Here is a 26,106-nt window from a genome sequence, read left to right as displayed (position 1 = left end):
GGTCGGTTCTTTTCTTAAAGCCTAGTTACTAAGAATGGACAACCACCATACCCAGTTCCCAGAACACACTGGGGATTTGTTAGAGGAAGAAACTCCCACACCGATGGCCACAGACTATAAAGCCATCAGGGCCCACAGAGACGCCTAGAGCAGTGATTCCAACCAGGGAGGAGCCTGGGCCCTGCCCTGGACCTACTGCAGTGGGATCCCCACAGGTAGACCCTAGGGCTGCTGAATAGATGCAGTTTCCCCAGATGAGACAGACTGTGTATCCCTAGGTAGGAAACACTACTGTCCTTCGCCTCCCCCACTTGATGTAACAGGAGATGAAGGGCCAGAGAATTATGTGTCTTCTCCAGGTCACACTGCCTGCCAGCGGCAGCTCAGGATCAGAGGGCAGGTTTCCCATCTCCCCGTCCTCGTTGTCGACTCCCAACAAGGCCCCACCAACTGCCCACCCCGACTCGAAGGAGAACTCAGCCTAGCTCTGAGCTAACCTAAGTGGAAACAAAGGAGGAGAGACACAGACAGAACTTCCACGGTTCCTTTAATTGTTTTGAAAAGCACCTCCGCCCTTCATCTCTCAGTCGAGTCCTGGCCTAGTGACGACGAAGGCTGTTCTCTCTGGCCTCTTTCGTTAAGACAGGGAACAACATCAACACTTCCCATCAGATCTCTGCCTCCAGATACCGTGCAGGGGCAGACCCAGCCAGGACTGGAACTTAACGGTCTTGAGAACGCGGGGATCTGTCTGTCTCTGAGTTGCTCTTGGCTTGCAGTCTCTTCCTGCATCCTCCCTGACAGCTGCTCCTGTCCTGGGGGGCTCTGCCTTCGCCTCCCCATTCAGGGCTTCTGCAGTAGTTCGGGGCTTCCTGCAGCCTGGTTTCCAGTCCGATTCTCATCCGGGGAAGCGCCACCCCATGGCCCCTGCCGGTTCCGACACGGATCTTCAAGAGCTCACCAGGTCCCAGTGCTGGCTCATGAGTGAGGACTCACACGGATTGACAACGATCTCCCTGCCGTTCTCAGTGCCATCGCCAAACATGTCCGTGTCTAGGCAGAGGTGGGATGCCACGTGCTCGATGCGGGACCCAGTCTTGGTCCATTGCTGGGAAGATGGAGAGGGGAGAGGATGAACCAGAATTCTCCGGCTAAGGTCCCGGGTCCTAGCAATAGTATTGGGAGTTCCAGCGTAATCAGAAATGTTGACACCACATGGCTAGGGTCATCCAGAGACTTGACTTCATGGTCTCATGGAGGAAGAAAACTGCAACTAATTGCCTTGCCAGGTATTGTTGTTGGTTTTCTTTTTTTTTTTTTTATCGGATTAAAAAAAGTAAACGCGAAATCAATGTTTGCTAGGAAAACTCATTAGAAGGCAATAACTTTCCAAGCAATAGGCCAGAAAATATGAAGCGAGTTAGTCACAGGAGCAGCGAAAGAAATGATCCACGCTCGGTATCTGCACCGTCATGAAGAAGTGGGTGAGAATGAGGAGGGGGGGATGGCGAGGCAGGAGGGGTGGAGGGGCTCCTGGGCAGCACCTGAAGCTGAACCTCTGCTCCTCCAAAGTGCTTCAGCACACGAGGGGCCCAAGCAGAGAGGGGGTCTCATGCTGCTGCTTCCCAGACCTCACCTCACCGGGCAAGGAGGGAGGGGATGGGCACGTATTGGGGAACTACCACTGACCAGGTATCATGGATCATCTCAGTGAACTGCTCTAAACAGCTACCCTGTGTGATGGGCATCATCAACCTCATTTCATAGAGGAGGAAACGGAAGCTCAGAGAGGTCCAGTAACCTGCCAAGGGTCACACAGCCAGTGAGCCATAAAAATGGGTATTTGAATCTCGGTCTCTCCAACACCAGGACCCAGTTGGCAGGAAACTGAGTGGACCCAACACTGTGCCGCCAGAGAAACTAGGCACAAGGTGCATCCAGAGTGCTATGAACTTTGCTGGACGTCCTGCCAGAGCCCAAGGCCCCCGAAGGCAGAGGTTCGAATCTTGTTCATCCTTGTGGCCCTGCAGGCTCTGTCCCAGTATGCTCCTGCTCTGGGATCCTGGGTGGGCGTCGGAGCAAAACAGGGCAGTACAAGATACGCATGCAAGCTGAGGTCCAGCGCGGTCAATAGGCTTTCACATGGCAGCTGATCGCTGCCGCGTGCACCACGGATGGTATCAGAGGCCCCTCCCTCCCTCTCCTAACCAGAAGGACCTCTTCCTTATCACCCCTTCCTCCTCTGAAGCTTCTCTCTTTTCCTGCACACGAGACTTAGACTTACACCGGCGGCCACGTGCCAGGGCAGACGCGCTGAGCACTTACCTGTCTGTCATCTCCATTCTTGCAAAGGACAAGAACCACTGGGGCGCCAGGGAACAAGGTGACGACTGACAGGCACAGTTCCTCCTGCAGGATCTGCTGGGTGTATGTGAAGGCCCAGATCTGGAGGGGAAGAGGCCAGAAAGGGTCACCTCAGGATGCCTGGAAGCCACCCCTGCTGGGATACTACTGTGCCTACGCGTGACAATTAGCACAGCTTGGTACGAAGCACTGGGGGGGTGGGGGGGAGGTCCTAGCGGGAATCGACTGTCAACAGGTCACCTGGGAAAATGCTACTCAAGAGCCAGAGATTCTTGGGTCACACCCTCGGTGAAGTCCCCGCCCCACTCCCAAGAAGGGGCCTGGCCTGGGGCATGCAGCTGCCTCTGAGAGGCAAGGAGCAATTCTGGGCTTTGGGCAGGAGACTGAACGACACCTCGGCCTAGCTGCATGGTCCCCAGTTTCTCCGTTTGGATTGGTGTCTGTTCCCCACACTTGATATTTCATGCCGCTACCCGGCAGGTCACACCCCCCGTCCCCCCCAGCTGTCTTTAGAATGTCCCTTCTTTGAAAAGGAGTCCAAATCGGTGCCCTGAGAACATGAGAGTTGTGACAAGAGGCAGATGGAGGGGCAAAGGGAATGAGGAGGGGGTGGCAGAGGAGCAGGAGGGAAAGAAGGAAGTTGTGAGAAATAAAATCATTCCAAGAGGGCGCATGCACGCCAGCACTCCAGGACAACGGAGCACTTGGCCCCGGAGCTCCTGCAGGGGGAGCAGCTGAGAAATCGGATGGACATGCAGAGTTCTGACGGCGGCGAAGGGAAAGGGGCATTCAGTGAGGTTCATTACGAGGAAGGAGGAACGTTTCCTTCAAGTGCCAGAGACCAGAGAGCAACCAACTGCTGAAGCGGCCCGGGACACCGCCCAGCTCTTCAATCAGGGGCGGAAATGCTGGCGTAATAGTTGTCAAACGTGAACCTTCAAGAGGTTTTTCCTGGGTTGTAAAACAGGGATAACATCTGTCCTTTGCCTTCATCATGGGGCAGAGAAGACTTGTGAATTGGATGCCCCGAGGGGAGCTGCAGAGAGGACCCCTTTAAGGGCTGTACCCCTCCTCTTCCACGACACCCTTACCGTCCAGTGGACCCTCTGTCCCTGCACCAGGCCACTTGGTGTCGAGAGAAGACCTAGACCAGAAAGTACTCCCTGGGGAGTGGATGGAAATAGAGACGAACAAAGGCTGGCTGTGAGTTGAGAATTCCTGAAGCCTGGGGATGGGTACACGGGGGTTCTTCATACTCTTCCACTGAGTTTGATTTCTGCATCTATTCAGTTTTTTTTTTTTTTTTAATAATAAAACGTTAGGAAATGTACTCTTCTGGCCTTGTGAGCATCACCATGCTATGCAAACTATTTGCCTTCCTCCAGGGTAAGCTGCAACGGGAAGACGCCTGTGTGCATGGAGGTAACGTCGGAACCATGACAAGATGGCTAACAGCGGCTCACATTTCTTGAGCACCTACTATGTGCCAGGCACCGTTCTGGGACCTTTACACATGTTAACTTAATTACAAGACTCCAATTAGGTAGGTGTTGTCATTATTCCCCTTTTACACATGAGGAAGGTAAGGCTCAGAGAGGTTATCCTAAGTCAGGTACAGTAAGTCGCCCCTGCACCCATTCTCCCCAACAGCTCTGCTCGAGCTACTGCTGCCGCTGGGGTCATGGCTCGTTCCGGGCCCTTTGATTCAATTTAATCTGGGGAGACCCCTCCTCCAGGTCGTAAATATTAAAACGCTAGATCAGCTCCTCCTTGACAGGAGATAGCTGGCAGGGGCTTCCCCCTGTTGGCCAGTTCCCAGTGGCAGCCCCTGTGAGAAGGGAAACCAAGCTCACACCCCGTGTCGGGGGCTGGGGAGGGGGCAGACCAGAGAGTAGGCCCCTCCCCTGACCCTGATGGGAACTGGGCAAGAGTATGAACGGAGGCCCACCCGCCGCGGACGCCACACCAAACCAGGGGACACGTGTGGCGCTGGCTTCCAGCATGGGCTACCCCCCTTTACTTCCCACCCCACCTCTGTCCCCCACTGTGAACTCCCAGCCTGCATCTCCCTGCTTGGTCACTCCCCTCTAAAGGGTCCCCCTAGGGCCTGGGTGTGTGGACCTGGGACACAGTCCATCCTCTGGAACGGACCCAGGGGAGAGAGATCCATGCAAGTCCTGAAATCAGGCTCAGGTCATTAGGGTGGTGGGTTCTGGGGTCCTACGCATTTGGGGAGTGTAATGTAGAAGGTAGACACAGGTCCTAGGCGTGAGCCCTGAGAATTCCTTGGCCGGTGGTGCGGGGGGAGAGCAGGGCCCAGGTTCAAGGGCAGCGCTGCCAGGGGGCCATTTGCCCAGGCCCACCGTACCACTGGCCTCAGTGTTAGACTTCTGCATTGTCTGGAAATGAGGATAAACACACAGTCACGGACGTGGAAAGAAGAAGAGGCTCATCGCTCCGTCCAACTACCCGGCCACACAGCTTGCAGTGAACCATGAATTAGCATTTTAAAAATAAACCCTGTAATTATCTTATGATCACTACAATACACTGGGCTTTGTGTTTTTTACGTTAAAAGCATTAACTGATTAAATATAAAAACTTAAAATATACCACAATTTCTGGTAGCCCATTTTGGCATTTCTTTTTGAATACCCTAGGGGCTTCACAAACCAGAAGTGCTGAGGATGGCATGGGGTAGGGTGGGGAGTGGTGGTCCTTTTAACTCTGAGACACCCCATCCACAAATGCCTTTCGGGAAGGAATGTATATGGTACCCCGGGGGCTCTGAGGAAACCACCTCGAGACGCCCCGGGGGAGAACGTGCACAGGCACAGACAGGTATTGAAGCCCTCATACTCTGTGGACTTTCCATTAGCTGGTGCTTTACTGGCATCGAAATAATTCAGCCTCGCAATTCCCCAGAGGAACGCAGCTCTGTGGTCACATATGCAAGAGGAGAGAGTTGAGGGGGAAGCAGAGCACGGGAGCAGGCGGGGCAGGAAGCAAGGAGAGGTTTTCCGATTCCTATTCTGCGGCCTGTCAGGCTTTGCAGAATGGTTGGTGATGAATGGGTTTATTAAATGAATCTCAGAGTCAGAAATGAATTCAAGAAGGCAGCACTGGTTGCTCAGGCTGGCCTGGCCTCGATCGGTGAGCACTGACGGCTCCATTTCGGGGACTGGCAAAGTCACAGCTTTCAACCCAATGCACACAGACACGGCCATATCCATGGAAGCTAACCCAGAGGCCATCCTGGAGGCGGTGTGGGATGCCTCGCCCCTCTGGGACAGGGCTGGTAAGGGGCTGAGGAGGAGGCAGTCCATTCCTGGCCCTCCAGCCTCTTTGCCGCTGCCCTGGAAGAGGGGAACTGATGATGGGGAGGGGATGGTCCAGGCCGGACAGCCTGAAGACCTTCTGTGCTCAGAGGAAGTCTCTGGAGCTGCCAGTGTGGGCGGGAGACGGGAGTGGCCCGTCACTGGGGGAGGAGACTTCTCGCTAGTAAATGCTCACCTGGCCACGGCAGCCAGCCTGGGGCTTACTGTCCTGTACTGGCTGGAGAAGCAGAGAGGAAAGATTTTCTTCAGAGGAGATACCTGAAGGAGTAAAGTTCTGAAGGGAGCAGGCATGAAGCTAAGTGGGGGCCCAAGCCCAGGGGCTGATCTTAGAATGGTCCAGAGCCACCGCTAGTAGGCAAGGGCACTGCTTCTCAGCTGGGGCGCTTTTGCCCCTAGCCACCTACGCAGGGGACAGCTGGCGGTGTCTGGAGGCATTTTTTGTTATGACTAGGTCGGGGCTGTCACTGGCACCTGGTGGGTGTGGTCAGGGATGTTGCTAAACATTCTACAATGCACGGACAGTCCCTGCAACGAAGAATTACCTGGTACTAATGCCAACTGTGCTGAGGTTGAGAAACCCTAGCCTAGCCTTTTTTTTTTTTTTTTTTTTTAGTTTTTGTTGGATACAGTTGCTTTACAATGTTGTGTTAGTCTCTGCTGTACAGCAAAGTGAATCAGCCATCTGTATACACATATCCCCTCTTTTTTGGGTTTCCTTCCCATTTAGGTCACCACAGAGCACTGAGTAGAGTTCCCTGTGCTATGCAATAAATTCTCATTACCTGGCCTAGTCTTAAGAGCTTGGTATCTGGAGGCGGCAGGCCCGTGTCTGAACCCTGCTCTGGCGCTACTAGCATATGACCTGGGTAGCCTTGGTCAACTCCTCTAAGCCTCGCTTCCTCCATCTGTGAAATGGGGGTTATCGTGAAGATGAAACAGGCAGATGCACGTCGAGCACTCAGCCCGTTGCCCAGCCCCTGGAGGAGAGTCTCCGTGAACCATCTTTTTCCAACACGTGGGAAGGAGGAGTGGTTGGGCGAGGACAGAGAAACATTGCCATGTGGACAGACGTTAGGGGGCTGTGTTTTCCTTAAGGCAGAAGCACACATCATTTTCTGCTGGTAGTGAGTCCCCTGTTCAAAAATTCTCCCGTGTGCGGAAGAGTAAACAACGGAGAAGAAACAGTGAATGGGAGGCAGCCCTTCTGGCTGTGCTGTGGTTAGACGGCCGAAATAACTCGGTGCCGAGGGACGCTTCTGTTCTAGATTGTTCACCTTCCATTGTCTACGTGACCCTGACAGCCACCCTGGGAGGTAGGTACGATTGGATGGAAGGCGGACTGAGGTCAGTGGCTGCTCTGGGCAATGCCAGGGGCAGACCCTGGGGTTGACTGTGAATGCGGGACCTCCCTGATGAGACGGGATCTGAGCCAAGCACGTCCAGGGCCACGGGCTGGCCTCAAACCTCGTAGGCCACACTGGGCATTGCCCTCGTCCATCGAACACGCCCTGAAGCCTGCTTCAGACAAGATGCTGGGAATGAACAAGTGGGTTCAAGCGAACCTTTAGTTCAGCCGACCTCTTGATGCACCTGTGTGGCCGCGGGATCCCCCAGACGCATTGACTGGCTGTGCGGGGGGCCTTCATCACCCGCAGGGACAGAGCTCAGCCGTGCCCTGGTGGGGGCCCTCTGACCAGGGGCGGCTCTGAGATGCTCCTCTCCTTCAACTGGGACTAGACTCACTTTGGGGACCTTTGTTTCTAGCCCATCGTGTCCTTTCCTCCCAAGTTGTAAGAATTCACCCAGTACATATGGTGTTGGGCCAGGCTGTTGGACTCTGGAGTGACTGCCGGGGCTAAGACCCTGGCTCGCTTGTTTTTTTAACCCCATAAACTTGGGTGAGTTACTTAACTCTGCACCTCGGTCCCCTCAGCTGTGAAATGAAGATAACAGCAGCCCCGAACTCGGAGGGTAATACATATACGTGTCCAGAAAGGCGCTGACCATGGAGCAAGGGCTCAGTTACTCTCCGCCTGTTGGCTGTGATGCTGGAGGATGCCAGCAGGAGGAGAGACAGCCCTGGAGATCCTCCTTTGGAAAACTGCCTTTGCTTTGCCTCCCAGGACAGACGCTGCAGAGGCAGTAATGATGGGGCCATTCCCAAGGGTGTGCTGAGAAAGCCGGGGAGGAAGGGTGGTATCAGGCAGGGAAGGTGACTGCTGGCAACCTGTCCCACTGGCAGACTCACCGAGAGGTGCCAATGTGAGTCCAGGTTTGGGGGAAGAGCTTTGATATTCATCTCACCCACCCAGGCTATCTAGCAGCCTGCATGCATCCTTCACAAGCCAGTAGCCTGAACTGCTGGGGATCCAGGTGGGAGGACACACTAAAAAGTCTTTCATTTATGTTTTCCCCCTTTCTTTAAATTGGGATACAGTGAGATTGGTGCATCTGTCTTCTTTCTATCTTTCACAAATATTTTTCTAGGGAATCCAATAAAATTGAGAGGAAACTTACTACCCAGAAGGCTCCTGGGGCTTCACACATTTACAAACTGATGATGTATTTCTCTTTCTACCCAAGGCATCAGGTTGCTGCCATCCTGAATACACACTCAGGTTAGATATTTTGTTCCCAAGGTTGACAAACCAGCCAAGAAAGGGAAGCAAGGGAGGGTGAGGGATGGAGGGGGCTGGGGTGGAGCACGGTCGTGAGCCAGCACTGGAGCCAGAGGACAGCCACGGTCGGATGGTCTCCTTTCAACAATGAGGACAGCCACGTGCACGGGGACACGCCACCTGGAGACTCAGTGGCCAGCTGGAAGCAGAGCTCAGGGCCCTCGAGCCCCATCCTCTGCTGCTCTTTCACCCCACACGTTGAAGACCCCGGAATCCACCACCCAGATAACCTGAGCCTGATTTCAGGACTTGCATGGATCTCTCTCCCGTGGGTCTGTTCCACAGGATGGACTGTGTCCCTGGGCCACACACCCAGGCCCTAGGGGGACCCTTTAGAGGGGAGTGACCAAGCAGGGAGATGCAGGCTGGGAGTTCACAGTGGGGGACAGAGGTGGGGTGGGAAGTAAACGGGGGCAGCCCAGGCTGGAAGCCAGCGCCACACGTGTCCCCTGGTCTGGTGTGGTGTCCGCGGCAGGTGGGCCTCCGTTCATACTCTTGCCCAGTTCCCATCAGTGTCAGGGGAGGGGCCTACTCTCTGGTCTGCCCCCTCCCCGGCCCCCGACATGGGGTGTGAGCTTGGTTTCCCTTCTCACAGGGGCTGCCACTGGGAACTGGCCAAGAGGGGGAAGCTGCTGCCAGCTATCTCCTGTCGAGGAGGAGCTGATCTAGCGTTTTAATATTTACGACCTGGAGGAGGGGTCTCCCGAGATTCAACTGAATCAAAGGGCCCGGAACGAGCCATGACCCCAGCGGCAGCAGTAGCTCGAGCAGAGCTGTGGAGCCAGGTTTCCAAATCCTGCCTTCCTCGCTTACTAGTGTATGACCTTGGATAATCTCTCCAGGTCTCAGGTTCATCATCTGCAAAACGAGGATAATAGTAACACCTCCTTAATCGGCTTGATATGGCCTCTCAGAGACAGAGAGGTAGGGGCAGGAGAGAAGGTGAACAAGTCACATGAAGGGGTCTGAGGGGCAGATGCAACTTCTCTGGACAGGCCAAGAGGCAGAACAAGCTGAGAGACGCAAGAGGGGAGAGGAGGCAAAGGAGGGTTATCACATTAGCAGGAGGCGCTGGGAAGCAGGACGACAGGACGGGTAGTTTATGTAGGAAGGAGGGGCAGACACCGAAAGCATGAGAAAGGTAGTGTCAGTCAGTCCTGCAAGGGTATATACTCCACGCACACACGTGCACACACCCAGAAACACATGCACACGCCCACACACTTGGGGGGACGAGTCTAGCTGAAATTGCTTTGCGGATTTCTATCAGTGGGTTCAACGCCTTCAGAATACTTGGACAGGCATCCCAGGCCTGATGTCGGCCGCGGGTCCCGCTAGGAGCGGTCTGTGTCTAACCCGGCGTAATACCACCCGGCACCGCAGCATGCAGCCTGGTGCCCAGGGCACCGTGCACACTCGGTGGGTGCCATCTGTTGAAGGGAACTGAACATCGTCCTGTCTCCTGTGTTCTTCCCATGTCCTGAATTCGCTCTGCTGCCACACACACCCAACTGTTCTCTCCAAAGCAGAGAAGAGTGACAGCTTGGCACGATTTTCTACAAAAGAACTCTTTGCTCACTTGAACGCTGTTACTGTGCTAAACCTTAGTTTCCCACAGTGACAGCTTTTTTCTCTCCCCTTTCTCACTCCGCTGGAACGTCAGCCAGAATAGGTGCCGTTCTCCTCTAGTCAAATAAAGGCCTGGCAGCTTCTCCCTGGGCCAGGCTATTGGGTGGCCCCTCCCTGAGATCCAGAGATCCCATGGCTCCCCCCGCCACCTTCCTTATGCAGCCAAAGACATTAAGTACCAGAAAAAACCCTACTTTGCTAGAAACAGATGAGGCAAACTTCTGTCTCAGGGAAAGGGGGATGGTAACATTTTGGCTGTTTGCGATCCCCCATGAGCAGGGCCCACACATAGACTCAGAAGAGAGGGATGTGCATTATCCACTCACACATTCTACAAAATGCCACTAACAAGTGGTATCATTCTCAACCAGGCTGCCACACCTAAAGCAAAACTGACACCTCTATTTCCTTCCCCTTTTCCTGCCTGACTCAGGCAGCCCCCTTCCGTGTCTTGCTGGAGCAGAGATTATTTTTGGAAAAACTCTCAGCAAGCTGGAGGCTGGTGGTGCAATGCCTCAAATGTCAGGCTGAGAGTGTGGGTTTTTGTGGTAGACAATGGGGAGCCATTGAAGGCTGTATGGAGATGGGGAACAATGGTTTGGTGATCACATGTTACTGGAGGCTGTGGCCATAATCTAACACAGTGGTTCCCAAGCAAGGTGGTTTTGTCCCCCGGGGGCATTTGGTAAAGCCTGGAGACAGCTTTGACTGGCATGACTAGTATGTATGGGGCGCTCCTGGCATCCGGTGGGCAGAGACCAGGGATGCTGCTGGACAGCCTACAGGACACAGGATGGTCCCTGCCACAAAGAGTGATCCAGCCCCAAATGTCAATAGTGCCGAGGCGGAGGGCCGCTGATCTGGCATGAAGAGGTGAACGTTGGGGCCAAGAGCAGCTATTCCGAGGGGAGAAGGGATGGGATTTGCAGGAACGGGGGATGTGGGAGAAAGAGGAGCCACGGAAGATGGACAGAACTACAACCATCTGGAGAGAATTAGTGGGATGGTGAGATGGCCGGGGAGCCTGACAGGTGCTTGGGGCCATCTGTTGGCTTGAGTTTCAGAGGCGTTTGTTGTGGCTGTGGACTCATTAGATCACCCCGTGTTTGAGAGGGAGAGTCCGGCAGGGATGTCTAAGTGTAAACCCGCCACCCTGGAGCCATCTCCTGGGCGCTCACAGCCTCCTACCCCCGAGGATAAAAGTCAGTCTCCTCAGCTGGGAAAAGAGGCCATGACGTGCCTCTTCCCTCCTCTCCAGTCTTACCTTTGCTGCTCCCTCACCGTTCTACCCCTCTGACCACAATCTCCCTGCAGCCTTTCAAAGGCATCCTGGCTCCCAGCCCCGGGCCTTGGTACATGCTGGATTTGCCCACCTGCCCTTTCTTCCCTTCGTGACCTGGCCTATTTCTACTCATCTCTCAGGATACAGCTCATCTTCAGGTCCTCTGGGAAGACTTCCCCAATCCTTGTGTAGAAGTTGGATATCATCTCTCTGCACTTCTATAGCACCGTGGACCAAACTCTCTCCAGGACAGAGATTATATCAAAATGGCTGCTGACTTGCTTCTTTTTGCGTTAGATCCCTCGAGGGGCCATGGGGGCCTGCAACCTAGCCTTTCACCTGTGCATCTCCACAGTCAGCAGAGAACATAGATGTTCGTTGAGTGAATGAATGAATAAATGAATGAATTCATGGATGGATCAAGATACAGAATTGGTGAATCAAGAAAACAGAGGAGGTTGCCAAAGCTGGAAGCATGGATAAAGTCTCCAAGGAACCAGTTACAGAGAAAAGAACAGTGAATTGAGAACTTGGGTGATTACTCACCATAAGGGTATGAGAGTGGGGAGAGGAGCCAGCCAAAAAAAAAAAAGAAAAAAGGGGTGGAAAGAACAGGAATGCAGGACAGTCAGGATCATGCAGTGTCTCCAGAGCCAGGAGGGAAGTTATAAGATGGATGTGCTTTCACGCATCCAGCAGGCCAAGTGTTACAGAGGTTGAGACAGGCTGTGAATTTGTCAGTGACTTTTGAAAAGAGCTCTATCCTCAGAGGGGAGTGCACTGACCCACAGCGTTGATGAAACAGCTAAGGCACAAGGAAACCTCTCTGAGAAGGGGCGACGATGGTCCCTCCAGACCCGGGGGAAGCAGGAGACAGCAGAGGTGGAGTCACAGGCCTGCTGAGGGCAGAAAGGGGATGATCGACGGCCCTGCCCAGAGATGGGGGGCGGTGGATGGTGGGGAAGGCTGTACCACATCTGTCGTGACTGTCTGGAAGTCAGGGTTAAATCAGCGGGGAGACTCACAGAGCAGGCGTTTCACCTGGAGACAGTGTCACCCAGCAGGATGCTTTTCTGTCTGCATCTCATATTTTCGAGGTAGCTGTGCTGTCCACCCTGCCTGATCCAGCCCACATTTACTGCCAGCAGCTTGGACACCAGTGACATCCTCATTAAATGCCTGCTAATTTAATGGTTAATTCCTATAGGCGCTAAGTTGCCTGGTGAGGCGTCTTTCAGAGAAGGTCTGTGCATTTGGAAACCAAGCGGAGCGAACCCAGTCCCAGAGTGAGGGGGATCGTGCTTCTCTCGCTCTGCTGTTGAGCTCCGGGTATAACTAGACACCTGATTCCCGTAAAAGCAGGAAATAGAGGCCAAGTCCATTCACATGTCCAAGTATCCCCAGCCAGTTACTTTACCTGGGACTTTGCTTCCTTGTCTTCAATCTTGACACAGGGGCTTAACTTGAGGTTGGAGATCTCTTGGTCTTTCTGCTTTTGAGACTCGAGGCACTTCTGCCTCTGTCGGATGCTGCCCTTCTGGATGGAGGACTCCTTGGGTACTCTAGAGGAAAGCCACGGGAGGGATGAGAATCCACTACTCTTTGGATTAGTAGTAACACCAGCAGTTGGAGAGGTCAGGCAGTGTTTGGAGAATGGCAGGGGCATTTCGCCCCGGCTGTGTTACAATGACTTGCACTGCTCGGGGCCTGGGGATGGGGGAGGTGCCACTAGGAGCAAGGCAGCAGGGAACAACCCAGGAGACTGGAGCCTGGAATGGAATCAGTGAGTCCATGCCCTGAGGTCACACCCTGGAGTTCAAACCCCAGCAGTTGAGAAATACTGCTACAGCTGACCTCAATTCCTCATGCTACTGATGAATAGAATTCTCTTTCTGGTTTCAGGGATAAGCAGAGCCAACTGGCCTTCTCAGACCTCCATATACTTAAAAACCCTCATCCAGATGGCCACAGGTGGTCCCTTCTCCAGACTGAGTCAGCAGAGGGTCTCTCCCTGCAGCTAGCAAAGGCTCAAACCACAGGGCGGATACCTGAGTTCTGGATAGACGTTCTCCAGGTACCACTTGAAGCTCCGGCACTGCAGGTTCTTCCTCAGGTTCAATCTGCTCTCAATGCTGGGGGCGAAGGGGGAGGGCAGACACAGAGACAAAATACAGCTGTGTCAGAGACGGGTACCAGCAACATGGACCCAGAAGGTACCAGCCCTGCAGGCTGGGAGGCGTACAGCACAACCCGTGCCCATGCTCTGCACCCACGTCTCCCTGGAGGGTGCTAGAGAAAATAACTGGGAGAGATTTTGAGAGCTCCAGACAGAGCTATGGAAACACTTAGCAATATCTCACAGTGGAGTGGTAATGACACCAAAGATTTGTGCTTTACTTGAAAACAGAATTTGGGGGTGTTTTTACTTTTCATTAAAAACAAGGCTATGAGAACATTCGGCGTGTTGTTAATAATTCACCGCCGGGGCTCTGGGTCTACTTACAAATCTCTCTTTGGATTCTGCTGTTGAACTGCCATCCCCCCGACGCCCTGCCTCAACCAGCCCACCCTCAAAGAATCCTCTTCGTTAGCTGGTTCTGGGCTTTGGTCATGTATTTGTTCATCACATATTTCCTGAGTACCTAGTATGCGCCAGGCATTGTGCCCAACGTGGGACGTGATGGTGAACTTTCGAGCAAGAGAGAGACAGGTAACGAACCAGGTGGTCACAGCCCGATGTGGATGTGGGGTGGGAGCACCTCAGAGGTGGTCCCATGCCTGTCGGGCCAGTGGTGGTCGAGTGGTAATGTGGAAGCTAGTATCTGGAAGGAAAGTGGACGTTGTCCAGACAAACCAGAAAGTGAGTGAGGTGGGGTCCCCTGGTAGTGCCAGGGGAATAGCAAAGAGAGATTAGTGCACGTGGAGAGGGAAGGGGTCTGTTGACAGGAACAGCGGTGCAGGTTAGAATATGTGTGTGTGAACGGATGTATGTGGGGGGATGGGAGAGGGGAGGTGGGTGGGAGGAGAGATGAAGGTGCAGACCATAAAAGGTCCTGTGAAATACTGTGGAGGAGCTTGGACTTCATTTTCAGGGCAATGGGATGCCATGGATGGGTTCTAAGCAGAGAACGAGGTGGCGGTGTTAGCCCTTTAAGAGCATCTTACTGATGGTGAATGCGTCTGATGTGCAAAGCTGGGAGAGCAGTTAGGAGGCAGCGGAAGAAACCCAGGCAACCCAGGCGCTGCTCATGATTGCTGGCAGGGAAGTGGGGGTGGGAACGGAGAGAAGGGCCAGGTTTAATTCTCTCCACTGCACCACCAGCACCCACCCGAGTTCCATGTACACCTTGTCTCTCCTGCGTGACCACACAGAACTGGCCCTGCTCTCTCCAGCCTTGCCTCCTTCCACCCCAAGGACTGGACCGGGCGCCCTCACGGCACTGGAACTTCTTAAACAGCACTAACCACCATTCCTCACCAGACTCCAAGCAACATGAGGGCAGGAATGACATTGTTTGAAAAGGGCTAAATGTTCAGTATTTGCTAGAACCCAGATGTTCAGTGCATGAGTGAGGCAGGATCTCTGGGACTTGGTGATCGTCTAGGTGTGGGAGGAGAGGGGGAGGGAAAAGTCAAGGTTGACACTCAGATTTCTGGTTTGGCAACAGGATGCAAGGAAGAGCGTTCACTGAGACGGGGAATATGGGGTAAGGAGCAAGTTTAGGAGCGAAGAGGAGGAGTTCAGCTAGGACTTGTCGAGTTGGAGGAGCCTGGGAGGCATCTGGGCAGAGATGTCCAGTTGCTACTCGGACATAAGGGATGGAGCTCAGAGGAAAGGTGCAAGACAGAGATGGAAACGTGAGTATCGGCAGCACAGTGGTGGTTGATGCCAGGGAAAATGTGGAGTAAGAGGGCTTATGACAGATCCTCAGGGAACGCCAACATATAAGGGTGGGGAGAGGAGCCTGAGCCTGCAGAGGGGACTGAGAGGGTGCAGCGTGCACCGCAGGACAAGAGCCAAGACTGCAGTTCTGGAAACCGAGATCAGAAGTGCGCCTGAAGCGGGCTGGGTGGGAGAAGTCTCATACCAATGGGGTAACATAGAGAAAGGTAAGGGGTCCCAGGGAGTCATGGGTTGGCCAGGTGGGAGTGATCGCAGGGGGTGGGGGCACGGCCTCAGGTCACAGTCAGGAGAAGGGGGAGGGAGAACCGCAGACAGCGATGCAGGCAGCTCTTTCATGAAGCTTGGCTCTGAGGGAGCAGAAGACCGGGTGTAGGTGATGAGCAAAGCTGGACTGAGGGAGAGTTCTTACAGTCTGTTTTCTTTCCTTCTCTTCCTTTTCTGTTTTTAAAAACGATGTAAGATACTGAATAAATTTAAATGCCAATGGGGACCATGCAATAGAGAAGAGAGATGGGTGATCAGGGAGAGTGAAGGCACACAGAGGGCAAAGTCCTCTAGAACAGGAGCTCCCACACTGTCTGCGCATTAGAATCACTTGATGGTGGGGGGTGTGGTTCTTTTTACAAATTCTACAGCCCAGGCCACAGCCCAGAGGAAATCCACTCTCTGGGGGTGCAGTAGAGGCAGCAGAGTTTTTGAAGCTCCCCAGGTGACTGCGCTGTACAGACAGTTTGGCAACCATCACCCTGAAACCTCGCTCCTTGAGTTGAGGTCCGCAGACCAGCGGCACGGCACCACCTGGGGCTTACAGAGCTGCAGACCTACCGAACCAAAATCCACACTTTCACAAGATCCCCGGGAGATCTGTGTGCACATTAAAGTGCGAGAAGCCGACAGGCAGGAGGAGATGAATCCAGGCAGTGGGACCTCGGTAAATGATGATTTATGAATGAATGCAGGGGGGAAGAGTGTGTCCGGAGAACAGGAGGTACACCTTATCCTTCAAGACGAAAGAGACAGAAGGATGGTGCAGATGCAGGTTCGTCTGTCTTGGGAACTTGGTGCTATTTCATCTACAAAACAGAGGTGTCATCTTCTGTGAGTGAAAGGAGTGGGGTGGACTCAGCAGCTGGGGAGAGTGGAAAAGGTACAAATGGAGATTGAGGGAGAACGCTGGCCAGGCAAGGTGGCAGGATCAAGAGGTCCACCAAGGGCCCCCCTGAGCCTGATGGCCACGGAGTGGTAGCAGCACCAGCTGACAGTCCCAGAACTGTTCAGCAGCCTATGAACAGGGGAGGAAAAGGTACAAAGCCGGGTTCATCCAGGGCTAAGAGAACTTCACCAAGGAGGGTTGATAGATGCCCAACAGAGCAAGAGATCTGAGGACAACATCTTTTAAGCATTCTCTTTAAGCAAGAAGGTGGAACCCAAGTTGGAGAGGGGAGAGCAGTGAAGAAAGGAGGGGTGGACCCACATGGCCAATAGACCGGAAGTTGGCTGAGGACTCAATAAACGCCGTGGGAGGCTCTGAGTAGGAGACGTGGAGAACAGTGTGGGTTTATGGTTTCAGAAATACAAATCACTTTAGCAGCCTCTGATTTAATCCTCCCGGGCAATGATGGGCTCGACCTATGGAGAGTAGGCTGCAAAAATCCCATCTGTCAACAGCCTTAGAATGACTGAGGGACATTAGATGACAAAAGCCACCGGCTGCCCCCCGCAAAAGATGAATGATTCCCCTGGGTTGGGGAATGCAACATCACAGAGTTTTGGAATATGACAGGTGTGATTTGAGCCTTCTCCTCCTCCTGTAATGGTGTGACCCAGGGCAAGTACCTGAACCTGTAGAAGACTCAGTCTCCTCATCTGTAAAACAGGGGTAATTATACCCATTTCTCAGTTTGCAGAGGACTAATGGGATATCTCATGTAATGGTATCTGGCCCTTAATTTCTCTCTCTGTCCTCTTCGACCCCCATGAAGCTGGAGCCTGGCTCTAGAAGAGATCTGCATGGTACCGCTCCTCCTAGGAAGGCAGAAGATTTAGGCTTGGGCAGCTGAGGACGAGGAGGAAGGAACTCCGACCTGGAGGGACCAGGGCTGCTTAGCCCAGCACCCCACCTTCCTATAAAAAGCTGGAAACACCAGTCCACTGCACAAGGCACAGCTCTGCCCACTGAGTAAATGGCCCAGGTTGCCCGGGGGTCATCCCACAAGAGCTGTCCAAGGCCCTGCAGCCGGAACTGGGCAGGAGCAAGAAGGCACATGAAGGGAGAAGAGCCCCAGCCTGGGCCCTGGAGGGGCTTGGGGGCTCGGGAGACCAGCTGAGCACACAGGCCTGTTGGGACCCGCTCTCCTCGGGCCTGTGAGCTGGGGCTCTTTGCACAAATAAACCAGGAGGGACACTTACTTTCCAAAGGGTCTCTCCAGGGCGAACGGCCGGGAAGCATAATAGTACTGCTTGTATTCATCCATCCACACTTCAGCTGTCCGCTTGGTGTTCCTGGGGAGACAGGGGGTGTCGGGGAGAGTCAGAGAGGACCTGGGACATGTCCAGGTAAAATATACACAAGCGGCAAGCTGGCAGCGTCACCCCCGTGGGGCCCACCATGGTCCAGTAACATTACTCTCCCCACAGTGCTGAGCCCAGCCACTACCACCAATCTCCAAAGGGACCTCTACCCCAAGACACACGATTTTAGTAGTCACTACATACTCTTTTCCCAAAAGGCGCAGGCCAGAGAAATTACACCAGAAACTGAACTTCTGTCGCCCTCAAAAAAGAAAAAAATCAGGGAGAAAAGAGCCAGGAGAATCTGGTGCAGCCCTGTGGTGCCGGTACAAGAGGAGCAAGTGCTGACCGTCTCACCTCTGGCCGTCCGCGGGCTCCTGTTCCAGAACTCTCCCCTGCGGCCCGGGGCCCAGCTCTCCAAGGGGAGAGCCCGTCACGCACGGGTTTCCCACAGGCCACGTGATTAGCTTGGTGCAGGTGTAAAGAATTAAGCAATCACGCCATCTCGGTCAAACGTTTGCCAGGACTCTGAAGTTTTTAAAACATCAGCTATTCGCTCTGAGTTTGACATCCAAGGTCACAGAAAAAGAGACAGAGACAGACACGGAGGATGCCAGTACCCAGCTGTCCAGCAGGCAGGGGCACCAGGAAGAGAGGATGTGGGAAAACCATCAGAAGCCAGGAGCAGGGCCGGGGCAGCACCTGCCAAGGCCCGAGTGCGTGGACTCGGGGTCTCACCGGAAAGGCCATGTCCCTCCAGGTTTCTGGCTCTGTGTGCCACGCCCTTCAAGCCCGTGAACCTGGAAGGAGTTACGCACACGCAGCCCAGCTGTTGGTGCTCGGAAGGCAGCTAACAGAGCCTTGCCGCCTCCCTTCACCGGCCTAACCACCGGCAAACCGGAAGCTGCCGAGGAGACACTGCCCCACATTTCCCTCCCCTCCAATGACCCGCTGGGGGCACACAGAATGCCCGCTGGCCAAGGCCCAGTCTCAAACACAAGGAACGTTCTGGAGCCCAAGGCTCTGCCCCCTCATTCCCAGGCTGGCCCCTTTCCCCATCGCGGCCCCACCGCTTTCCTGTGCCAGGTGCCCCCAGATCACCTTTCCCTGTAAAAGCCCAGAGCCCAGGCAGCCCCGCCTTTGTTCCTGTCCCTGCTGACCGGGTTCTCACTGCCCCGCCCTGCCCAGCATGGGGTCAACTTTCTCCCTGTTCAAGCCCATGGCGCCTCCACACCTGTCCACACCCACAGCTGTCCATAGTGTGAGAAACCGAGGACGGGAGAACCCAGACGAGGAGAACACCACCGCAGGGGAAGCAAAACACCAAAGGAGGCGCTTGTCTCCTCCTTCTCCCAAATGGACCAAATGAGAGAAAAAAAGGGCACAGTGGGAATAAATGGGGAGTGAGCTGTCAAGTGACAAGAGACAAGGGGAGGCGAAGCTGGAGGACCAGAAGAACAAAAGGAGAAAGAGGTGTAAAGAATTATTTTTAAAGAAAAGGAGAAAGGTTGAAGAAAATAGTCACGGAAAGCAGAAGGGAGTATGGAAGGAGGGAGCAGGAATAGGCAAGTGGGCACCGCTGGGTCACTGAGACCCCGGGATCTTCGTCCTGTCCCCAGGCAGGAGGTGACAAGTCCCAGGAAAGGAGCCCAGGGCCGCAGGGCCTACGCCAGCCTGGCAGCTTCTGTGCACCCTCGAGGCCCTGGAGCAGTCAGGTGGGTTGTATCCACTCATGCCTCCCCATTCCCGAATCTTCCCAAGGGCCTTTCCCCTGGTGACCCAGCCTGAAGGTGGGAGCAGCGGATCTTCCAGAACTCAGGGGCAAAACGGTCACCCTTCCCCCACCCCAAACAACCCAAAATACCCAGGGCCCTGAGCCCTGCAGGATGGAGCCGCCCAGAGACTTGAAGCCCCCAAGGCTACATGTGGGGGAAGCCAACAGTGGAGAACAGCCTTGGGGCTTCCAGCCTGAAGCTGGACGGGCAGGCCTGACCTCTCCTGCTCAGGCAGCGGCCCAGCGAGCAGGACCCGCAGCCCCTGTGCATCCAGAACACTCAGGCGACCTACCAGAGAACCCAGGGCGGCAGCAACCCATCGCCAGAAAAGCCCTCGGCCACTGCAGCGCACACTTACTTTATATACGTGTTGGCATTTCCATCTGGGAAGACATACGGGTGCTTCTTCCGGAAGACGTGGCCCACTCGGCTGCAGGGGACGATCTCGAGGCTGCCCCCGCACATCCACACCCTGAAGGAGATTTCTGCAAGACAGCCAGGCCCCCCATCGCTGCTCTGCCTCCTGGGCGGAGGGGACACAGGATGGCAGCGTTGAGACTCCAGGCGCCAGGGAGTCCCAGGTTCCTGGGAGCGGGGAGGGCCGGCTGCATCCAGCCGCGGGCGCGGCGGTTACCAGCGTGCTCCACTAGCCCGGCAACCTCGCTCTCCCGGCCCACAACAAGGGTGGTAACAACTCGCACCTGGGAGGGTGGTTTGAGTTAATAGGGAAACAGTGGCCGGCAGGGAGGAGCACACAACAATCACGCCCTGTTCCCCGCCCTCATGGAGGCCTCTGGATCACACTCAGGGGCCTGCATGGCGGGGGCCACTGCTGTGAGGCTTTAGCCTGGAAAGAGAAGCCTGGGGGCTACGAGAGAGCTGCTTTTGAGCACGTGGAAGATGGATTAGACGAGCTCATATGATCCCAGAGGGTTAGAGCCAGGACCCAGGAGAAAGAATTTCCATTAGAGACTATGGGAGAATTTTCTGATGGTCAAGGTCCAGATAGAAGGGGCTGTCAGGGGGCTTCCCTGGTGGCGCAGTGGTTGAGAATCTGCCTGCCAATGCAGGGGACACGGGTTCGAGCCCTGGTCTGGGAAGATCCCACATGCCGCGGAGCAACTAGGCTCGTGAGCCACAACTACTGAGCCTGCGCGTCTGGAACCTGTGCTCTGCAACGGGAGAGGCCGCGATAGTGAGAGGCCCACGCACCGCGATGAAGAGTGGCCCCCGCTTGCCGCAACTGGAGAAAGCCCTCGCACAGAAACGAAGACCCAACACAGCCAAAATAAAAATAAAAAAAAAAAAAAAAAAAGAATTACATGGGATTTTTTTTTTTTAAAAAAAGAAGGGGCTGTCATGGAGTAAGTGTGTTTGCCGCTCTGACAGGCCAGCAAGCCACATGGCCTGGAGGCGACAGAGAGGACCAGTTCCCAGGAGGCACCTGGACAAGGTGTCCAGGCCAGAGCCTCCCAATACTGAGACGGCAATTCTACCCGCTGCAAGGGCCCCTCAATCTTAGCCCGGAGGAGGAAGTCTGAGCCGTAGTCGAGAGCTGGGAGCAGCCATAGAAAGTGCTGGAAGCCTCGAAGCTCTTGTTGGAGGTGCTCCCCTGGGTGGGGATTTGCACACAAACCCATTTTTCCCCGTTGTGCTGCTGCAGGGACCTCCGGGAGGTGGGCGGGGTGGAGTTAGCAGAGGCGCTGGGACTAGGCTGGCGGGTGCATTTCTCCCTCGGGGCTGCTTCCTGCAGGCTTGGAGCAGTGGTTCTACCCCAGAAGGAGGCAGCGGAATTCAGCGGTGGTGGGGGAGTATCTCTCATCACTGCCCTGGTTTGGAATTGCTGAACACTGTGAGGGGGTTTTATTATCGCTTTTAACTCCTCTACAGATGGTGCCTCCCCTTACTGACTGCACCCAGGGCAGCCTCCTCGCTGCACCCCACTGGCTTCCCACCTGAAATGCTTGCCTGGCCCATGCTTCTGCAGTCAGGCTCAAGCAAGAGGATGGCTCAGGAAAATCCCGTGCCCGTGGGCAACTGCCCCTGGAAGCGGCCCGGGTGTCCACGAGCAGGAAATGAGGATGCGGGTATTCCAGTGCTGTCCCACCATGTACGACGTGCCCCGCACCCTCCAGCACCTTGGGCCCCACTTCCCTGGGTTTCGTCACCACGGGGTCCTCTCCTTTATCCTCTGTCCCTCCCATGTCCTGCTCTCCTTCTCCCTTCTTTCCAACTCTCCAAGCAAGTGCTTGGACACAAATTCTTCATCCTGAGCCTCACCTGCTCTCATACTCGCCTGTCCTCAGTCACCCTTTACCTGTCCCCTCCTGCCTCCTGCCCTGTGTCCCTGGAAAAGTTGCAGGCCAGGCTGCCTTGACACCTGTCGCCCCCTGCCCAGGTACCCTCCCAGACAGGCTACAGCTCATTTCCAGCAAGCTCGGATTTCCCTCAGGGTGGGGGCAACGTGGACACCAGGATGAAGAAAGGACGTCTCAAGATTGCTGTCAAATGATGGCAAGAACACAGGGTCAGGGAGAGACGGGAAGAGCTCGGCTTTGGGGTCAGTGGCCCCAAGTCTGCAGTAACCCACTAGCCGTGTCCCTGGGAAACCTGCTTGACCTCGCTGAGGCCGGGTTTCCTCACACGTAAAATGAAGATCATAAAAGTACTCCACAGGATTGCCGCTGACATCAAATGAAATGGAATTTCAAGAATAACTGTGAAAACTCTTACGTGTGCTGGAAAACTCAGTAACAGTTACAAGACATTCCTCTGCAGACCGTCTCTTTAAGACGTGGACACCAATGGCATCGCCCACCTGTGCCCACTTCCAACTTCCTAGATGATTTACAGCTTCTTGCTTCTGCCACAGGAGGCAGTTGAAATCTGTGATACTTAACACCTGAGATTTTGACTCTCCATAGAAATCCACGATACGCGGCGCCCTGGCGTTTGCCCGGTTGGAATCGGGGGCACCGGCCTGGTGTTTGCGGGGGATGATGAGTGAGCTTAGCTGATGGACAGCATACGGCTCTCCATCTTGCAGTGATGCACGAAGGGTTGGAGGGCTCGGTGCAGGGAATTGTGATGGAACACGCGTGAATTGAGCCTCCAGGGCTAAGGTCTACTGGGCTCCAATCAGCTCCTCTCCAGGATCGCAAAACAGGGTTTCCAGTTCCCAAAAAGGAAAACCCTCTCATCCCTCAAAACCAGAGATGGAGGCCTTGCTTACTGGATATAACCTACCAATTCTGTGCCAGCTTTCTTCCAAAAATATGCATACATTTCAGCTATGGTCTCTTCCTTACATGTATTCAAATGAGACATACGTCCCTCCTCATTTGCAAAGCAAATCCCTCCAACCTGTGCCTCAGTCCCACCCACCCTCCCCGCCCCTGAAACCTGTTCCTCTCCCTGTGCTTCCTTCACCCAGCATTCTGCTTCTCTCTGAATCTATTGGCCCCCCTCCTCTGCCACCATCATGCACAGACCCCACCTCAGAAAGTACCGTTCCCCTCTCCACCTTCCTTTTGGGCTTCTGGCATTCTCCACCCCAAGGCTCTGTCTCTGAGTGCCTTGCTGACACTGCTTCCTCATCTGACCCCAACATTCACTTGATGCTGAGGACTCAGCCCTATTCCACCAGCCCAGCTCTACTCCGGGCTCCAGCACTGACCTCCGGGGCTGCCTGACGCTCTGTCGAGGTGCACTGGATGTCCTCAGATGCGGTATGTCTTCTACCCCATCAGCATCCTCTAATAGCCCTCTGCAGGCTGCCTCCTCTCCTCCGCCTCTAAAACCATCCTTCCTCCTCGTTTTCCTGTGTCTGTGCTTCTTTAAAACATCAGAGGGCTTCCCTGGTGGCGCAGTGGTTGAGAGTCTGCCTGCCAATGCAGGAGACACGGGTTCGAGCCCTGGTCTGGGAAGATCCCACATGCTGCAGAGCAGCTGGGCCCGTAAGCCACAGTTACTGAGCCTGCGCGTCTGGAGCCTGTGCTCCGCAACAAGAGAGGCCGCGGTGGTGAGAGGCCCACGCACCGCGATGAAGAGTGGCCCCCGCTTGCCACAACTAGAGAAAGCCCTCACACAGAAACGAGGACCCAACACAGCCATCAATAAATAAGTAAAGGGGCTTCCCTGGTGGCGCAGTGGTTGAGAATCTGCCTGCTAATGCAGGGGACACGGGTTCGAGCCCTGGTCTGGGAAGATCCCACATGCCGCGGAGCAGCTGGGCCCGTGAGCCACAATTGCTGAGCCTGCGCGTCTGGAGCCTGTGCCCCGCGACGGGAGGGGCCGCGATGGAGAAAGGCCCGCGCACCGCGATGAAGAGCGGTCCCCGCACCGCGATGAAGAGTGGCCCCCGCTTGCCGCAACTGGAGAAAGCCCTCGCACGAACCGAAGACCCAACACAGCCAAAAATAAATAAATAAATAAATAAATAAATAAGAAAATCCTTTAAAAAAAATAAATAAATAAAAAAATAAATAAGTAAAAAAAAAAAAAAAAACCATCAGAGTATCTCAGATCTGCATGGGAGGAAAGGACTGTTTCATTTATTCCTGGGCTGGGCTTTGTTTGGTCCTCCCTCAGGCAGTAACTTATTAGTCATCCTAACAACCCCACACATGGTTGTGGATGTTATTTTACGATGCAGAAGCAGTCCTGATAGGACAACTGACAGCAGGTAGCTGGCATCTGAAGCCCACCTCCCCAGCTCCAAAACTCCTGCCCTTGCCCTGACCCCACCTCCCCCAGTGTGAACACACACCATCAGCCAATGCGGCTGTGGACACGAAGATCCTGACTGCAGGGCACTCACAGCCGAACCAGAGGCCAATGTATAACCAGCTACCTCATCCACTCCTTCCTCCAGTCCTGACACCTGCCTGTCTCAGCTCTGCTTCCGGCCAGCTGATGCTGCCCACAGAGGCCGCAGCCTGAGATGCAGTAAGAGCTTCTCTGCTCTGGAGTCCAGACTGTCGTAACCAAGACGACCTGAGACACGTGGCTTGCTGTGCCTCGGCCAGAGTCAAGGCCATCTGGGTGATGAAGCTTGGAGTGTTCAGATCAGTGTAATGACTTCCAGGTGCCACAGTGTGGAGTATTCAAAACCTAGGACATATCGTTGTCCTACCCTTAACTACACCACTGACGTCAGGATAACAATGTGTATCCTCCCAGGACTGCAAGCCAGGTCCGGTGATTCACAGATTTGTGCTGAAGCCTCTGGGAAAGGCTTGTGATCCCGAGGTCCAAGCAGTGGGGCCGTAGACCGAGGTGTAAAGCAGTGGGCCTTCCAGGTATAGCCCAGACCCTCCACTTGCCATGTCGGCAGTTCCTGCAAAGTCATCACTTTCTTAAGTGAAGGAGCAAAAAGATGATGTAGGGAGTTTGTGGGGAGCTCTCACTGAGTCAGCACCCGCATAATCTCCCTGGTGATGAATGTCACGCAGCCCCAAATCTGCTCTGAATTCCAGGCAGGGAGATGTGTAATTATTCCATCCTCACTGGGGGCGCTGTTGCCTTCTTCTTTTCTTTAAACTTCAGATTAATATTTGGGAATAAACCGCCCTCCCCCAGCCTCTGTTCTCAGCTCTTTCCTTCTGTCTCCTCACCAACTCATCCATAGTTTTACCAGCGCTCTTAAGACCCCAACCCTTAACCAGAGCCAGCGTCTACCTGACGAGCCGTGATGGGGGACAGGAATTCAGGGGAAAGGGGACAGCTTCCTCCCCAGGAACCGAAGCACAGCTATTCCTATGCCACTCCTTGTCCATATAGGTCAAGTTGGAATCTCCTCTGATAGCCTGGTTTCTAGACAAAGGCAAAGGGAGCATTAGACACGGGCTCCCCTGAAGGCAGTGGGCCTGTTTTTTTTTTTAATTTTTTTAATTTTTACTTAATTTATTTATTTTTGGCTGTGTTGGGTCTTCGTTTCTGTGCGAGGGCTTTCTCTAGTTGCGGCAAGTGGGGGCCGCTCTTCATCGCGGTGCGTGGGCCTCTCACTATCGTGGCCTCTCTTGTTGCGGAGCACAGGCTCCAGACGCGCAGGCTCAGTAGTTGTGGCGCACAGTGGGATCTTCCCAGACCAGGGCTCGAACCCGTGTCCCCTGCATTGGCAGGCAGACTCTCAACCACTGCGCCACCAGGGAAGCCCAGTGGGCCTGTTTTAAACGGCACCTCATGGACTGTATACAGACACATATTGTCTACACAGCATTATCCACTCTCCCTCTGGCCGAGTTGAAATCCAGTGAGGACAAAGGGACTGGAGTGGAGAGCGGTGAACAGTAAGAGACAGCCACTCAGTCCACACAGATAAATGCGGTGACAGGGACCTTTCCCTTCAAGACTCTTTATATTCTCAGGGCCACCTGGGCTAGAAAGCTCTGTTATTATTTTCTAATGAGTACACGGACTTGAGTAGAGGCAATCTTATTGGGCCACAAAGGATAACCTTGAACCTATGAGCAAAATTATGCTTCACACCATCCGGGACAATCAAGGTTGCATCCAGGTCCCTGACTTCTGAACAAGCAGTAACCACAGGCCCACCCTGGTCACCACGGGCTGTCCAGCTGCGAAGGTCACGGCGGCACCCTTTACCTCTCCACAGTCCCTCTGG

The 26,106-nt window shown here is 54.4% G+C and overlaps 1 protein-coding gene across 2 annotated transcripts in view; it reads right to left on the bottom strand.

Annotated features, from left to right (window-relative positions):
• Positions 1-530: 530 nt before the first annotated feature.
• GALNT14 (polypeptide N-acetylgalactosaminyltransferase 14) overlaps positions 531-26,106 on the bottom strand; it is a 224,394-nt gene continuing 198,818 nt past the window's right edge. For both annotated transcript variants that reach the window (XM_057558278.1, XM_007191374.2), the window contains exons 10-15: positions 19,840-19,966; positions 17,605-17,697; positions 13,340-13,423; positions 12,709-12,853; positions 2,326-2,445; positions 531-1,108 (exon numbers count right to left, since the gene is read on the bottom strand). In XM_057558278.1, coding sequence (XP_057414261.1) covers positions 950-1,108; positions 2,326-2,445; positions 12,709-12,853; positions 13,340-13,423; positions 17,605-17,697; positions 19,840-19,966 — 728 coding nt within the window. In that variant the 3' untranslated portion in view covers positions 531-949. The remainder of the gene's footprint in view (positions 1,109-2,325; positions 2,446-12,708; positions 12,854-13,339; positions 13,424-17,604; positions 17,698-19,839; positions 19,967-26,106) is intronic.

Source organism: Balaenoptera acutorostrata, chromosome 12 (genome assembly GCF_949987535.1).
Source record: "Balaenoptera acutorostrata chromosome 12, mBalAcu1.1, whole genome shotgun sequence".
In the NCBI taxonomy this organism is placed as follows: Eukaryota; Metazoa; Chordata; class Mammalia; order Artiodactyla; family Balaenopteridae; genus Balaenoptera; species Balaenoptera acutorostrata.
Note: the sequence above shows the minus strand (reverse complement) of the source record. Positions and strands in the feature narration are given on the sequence as shown.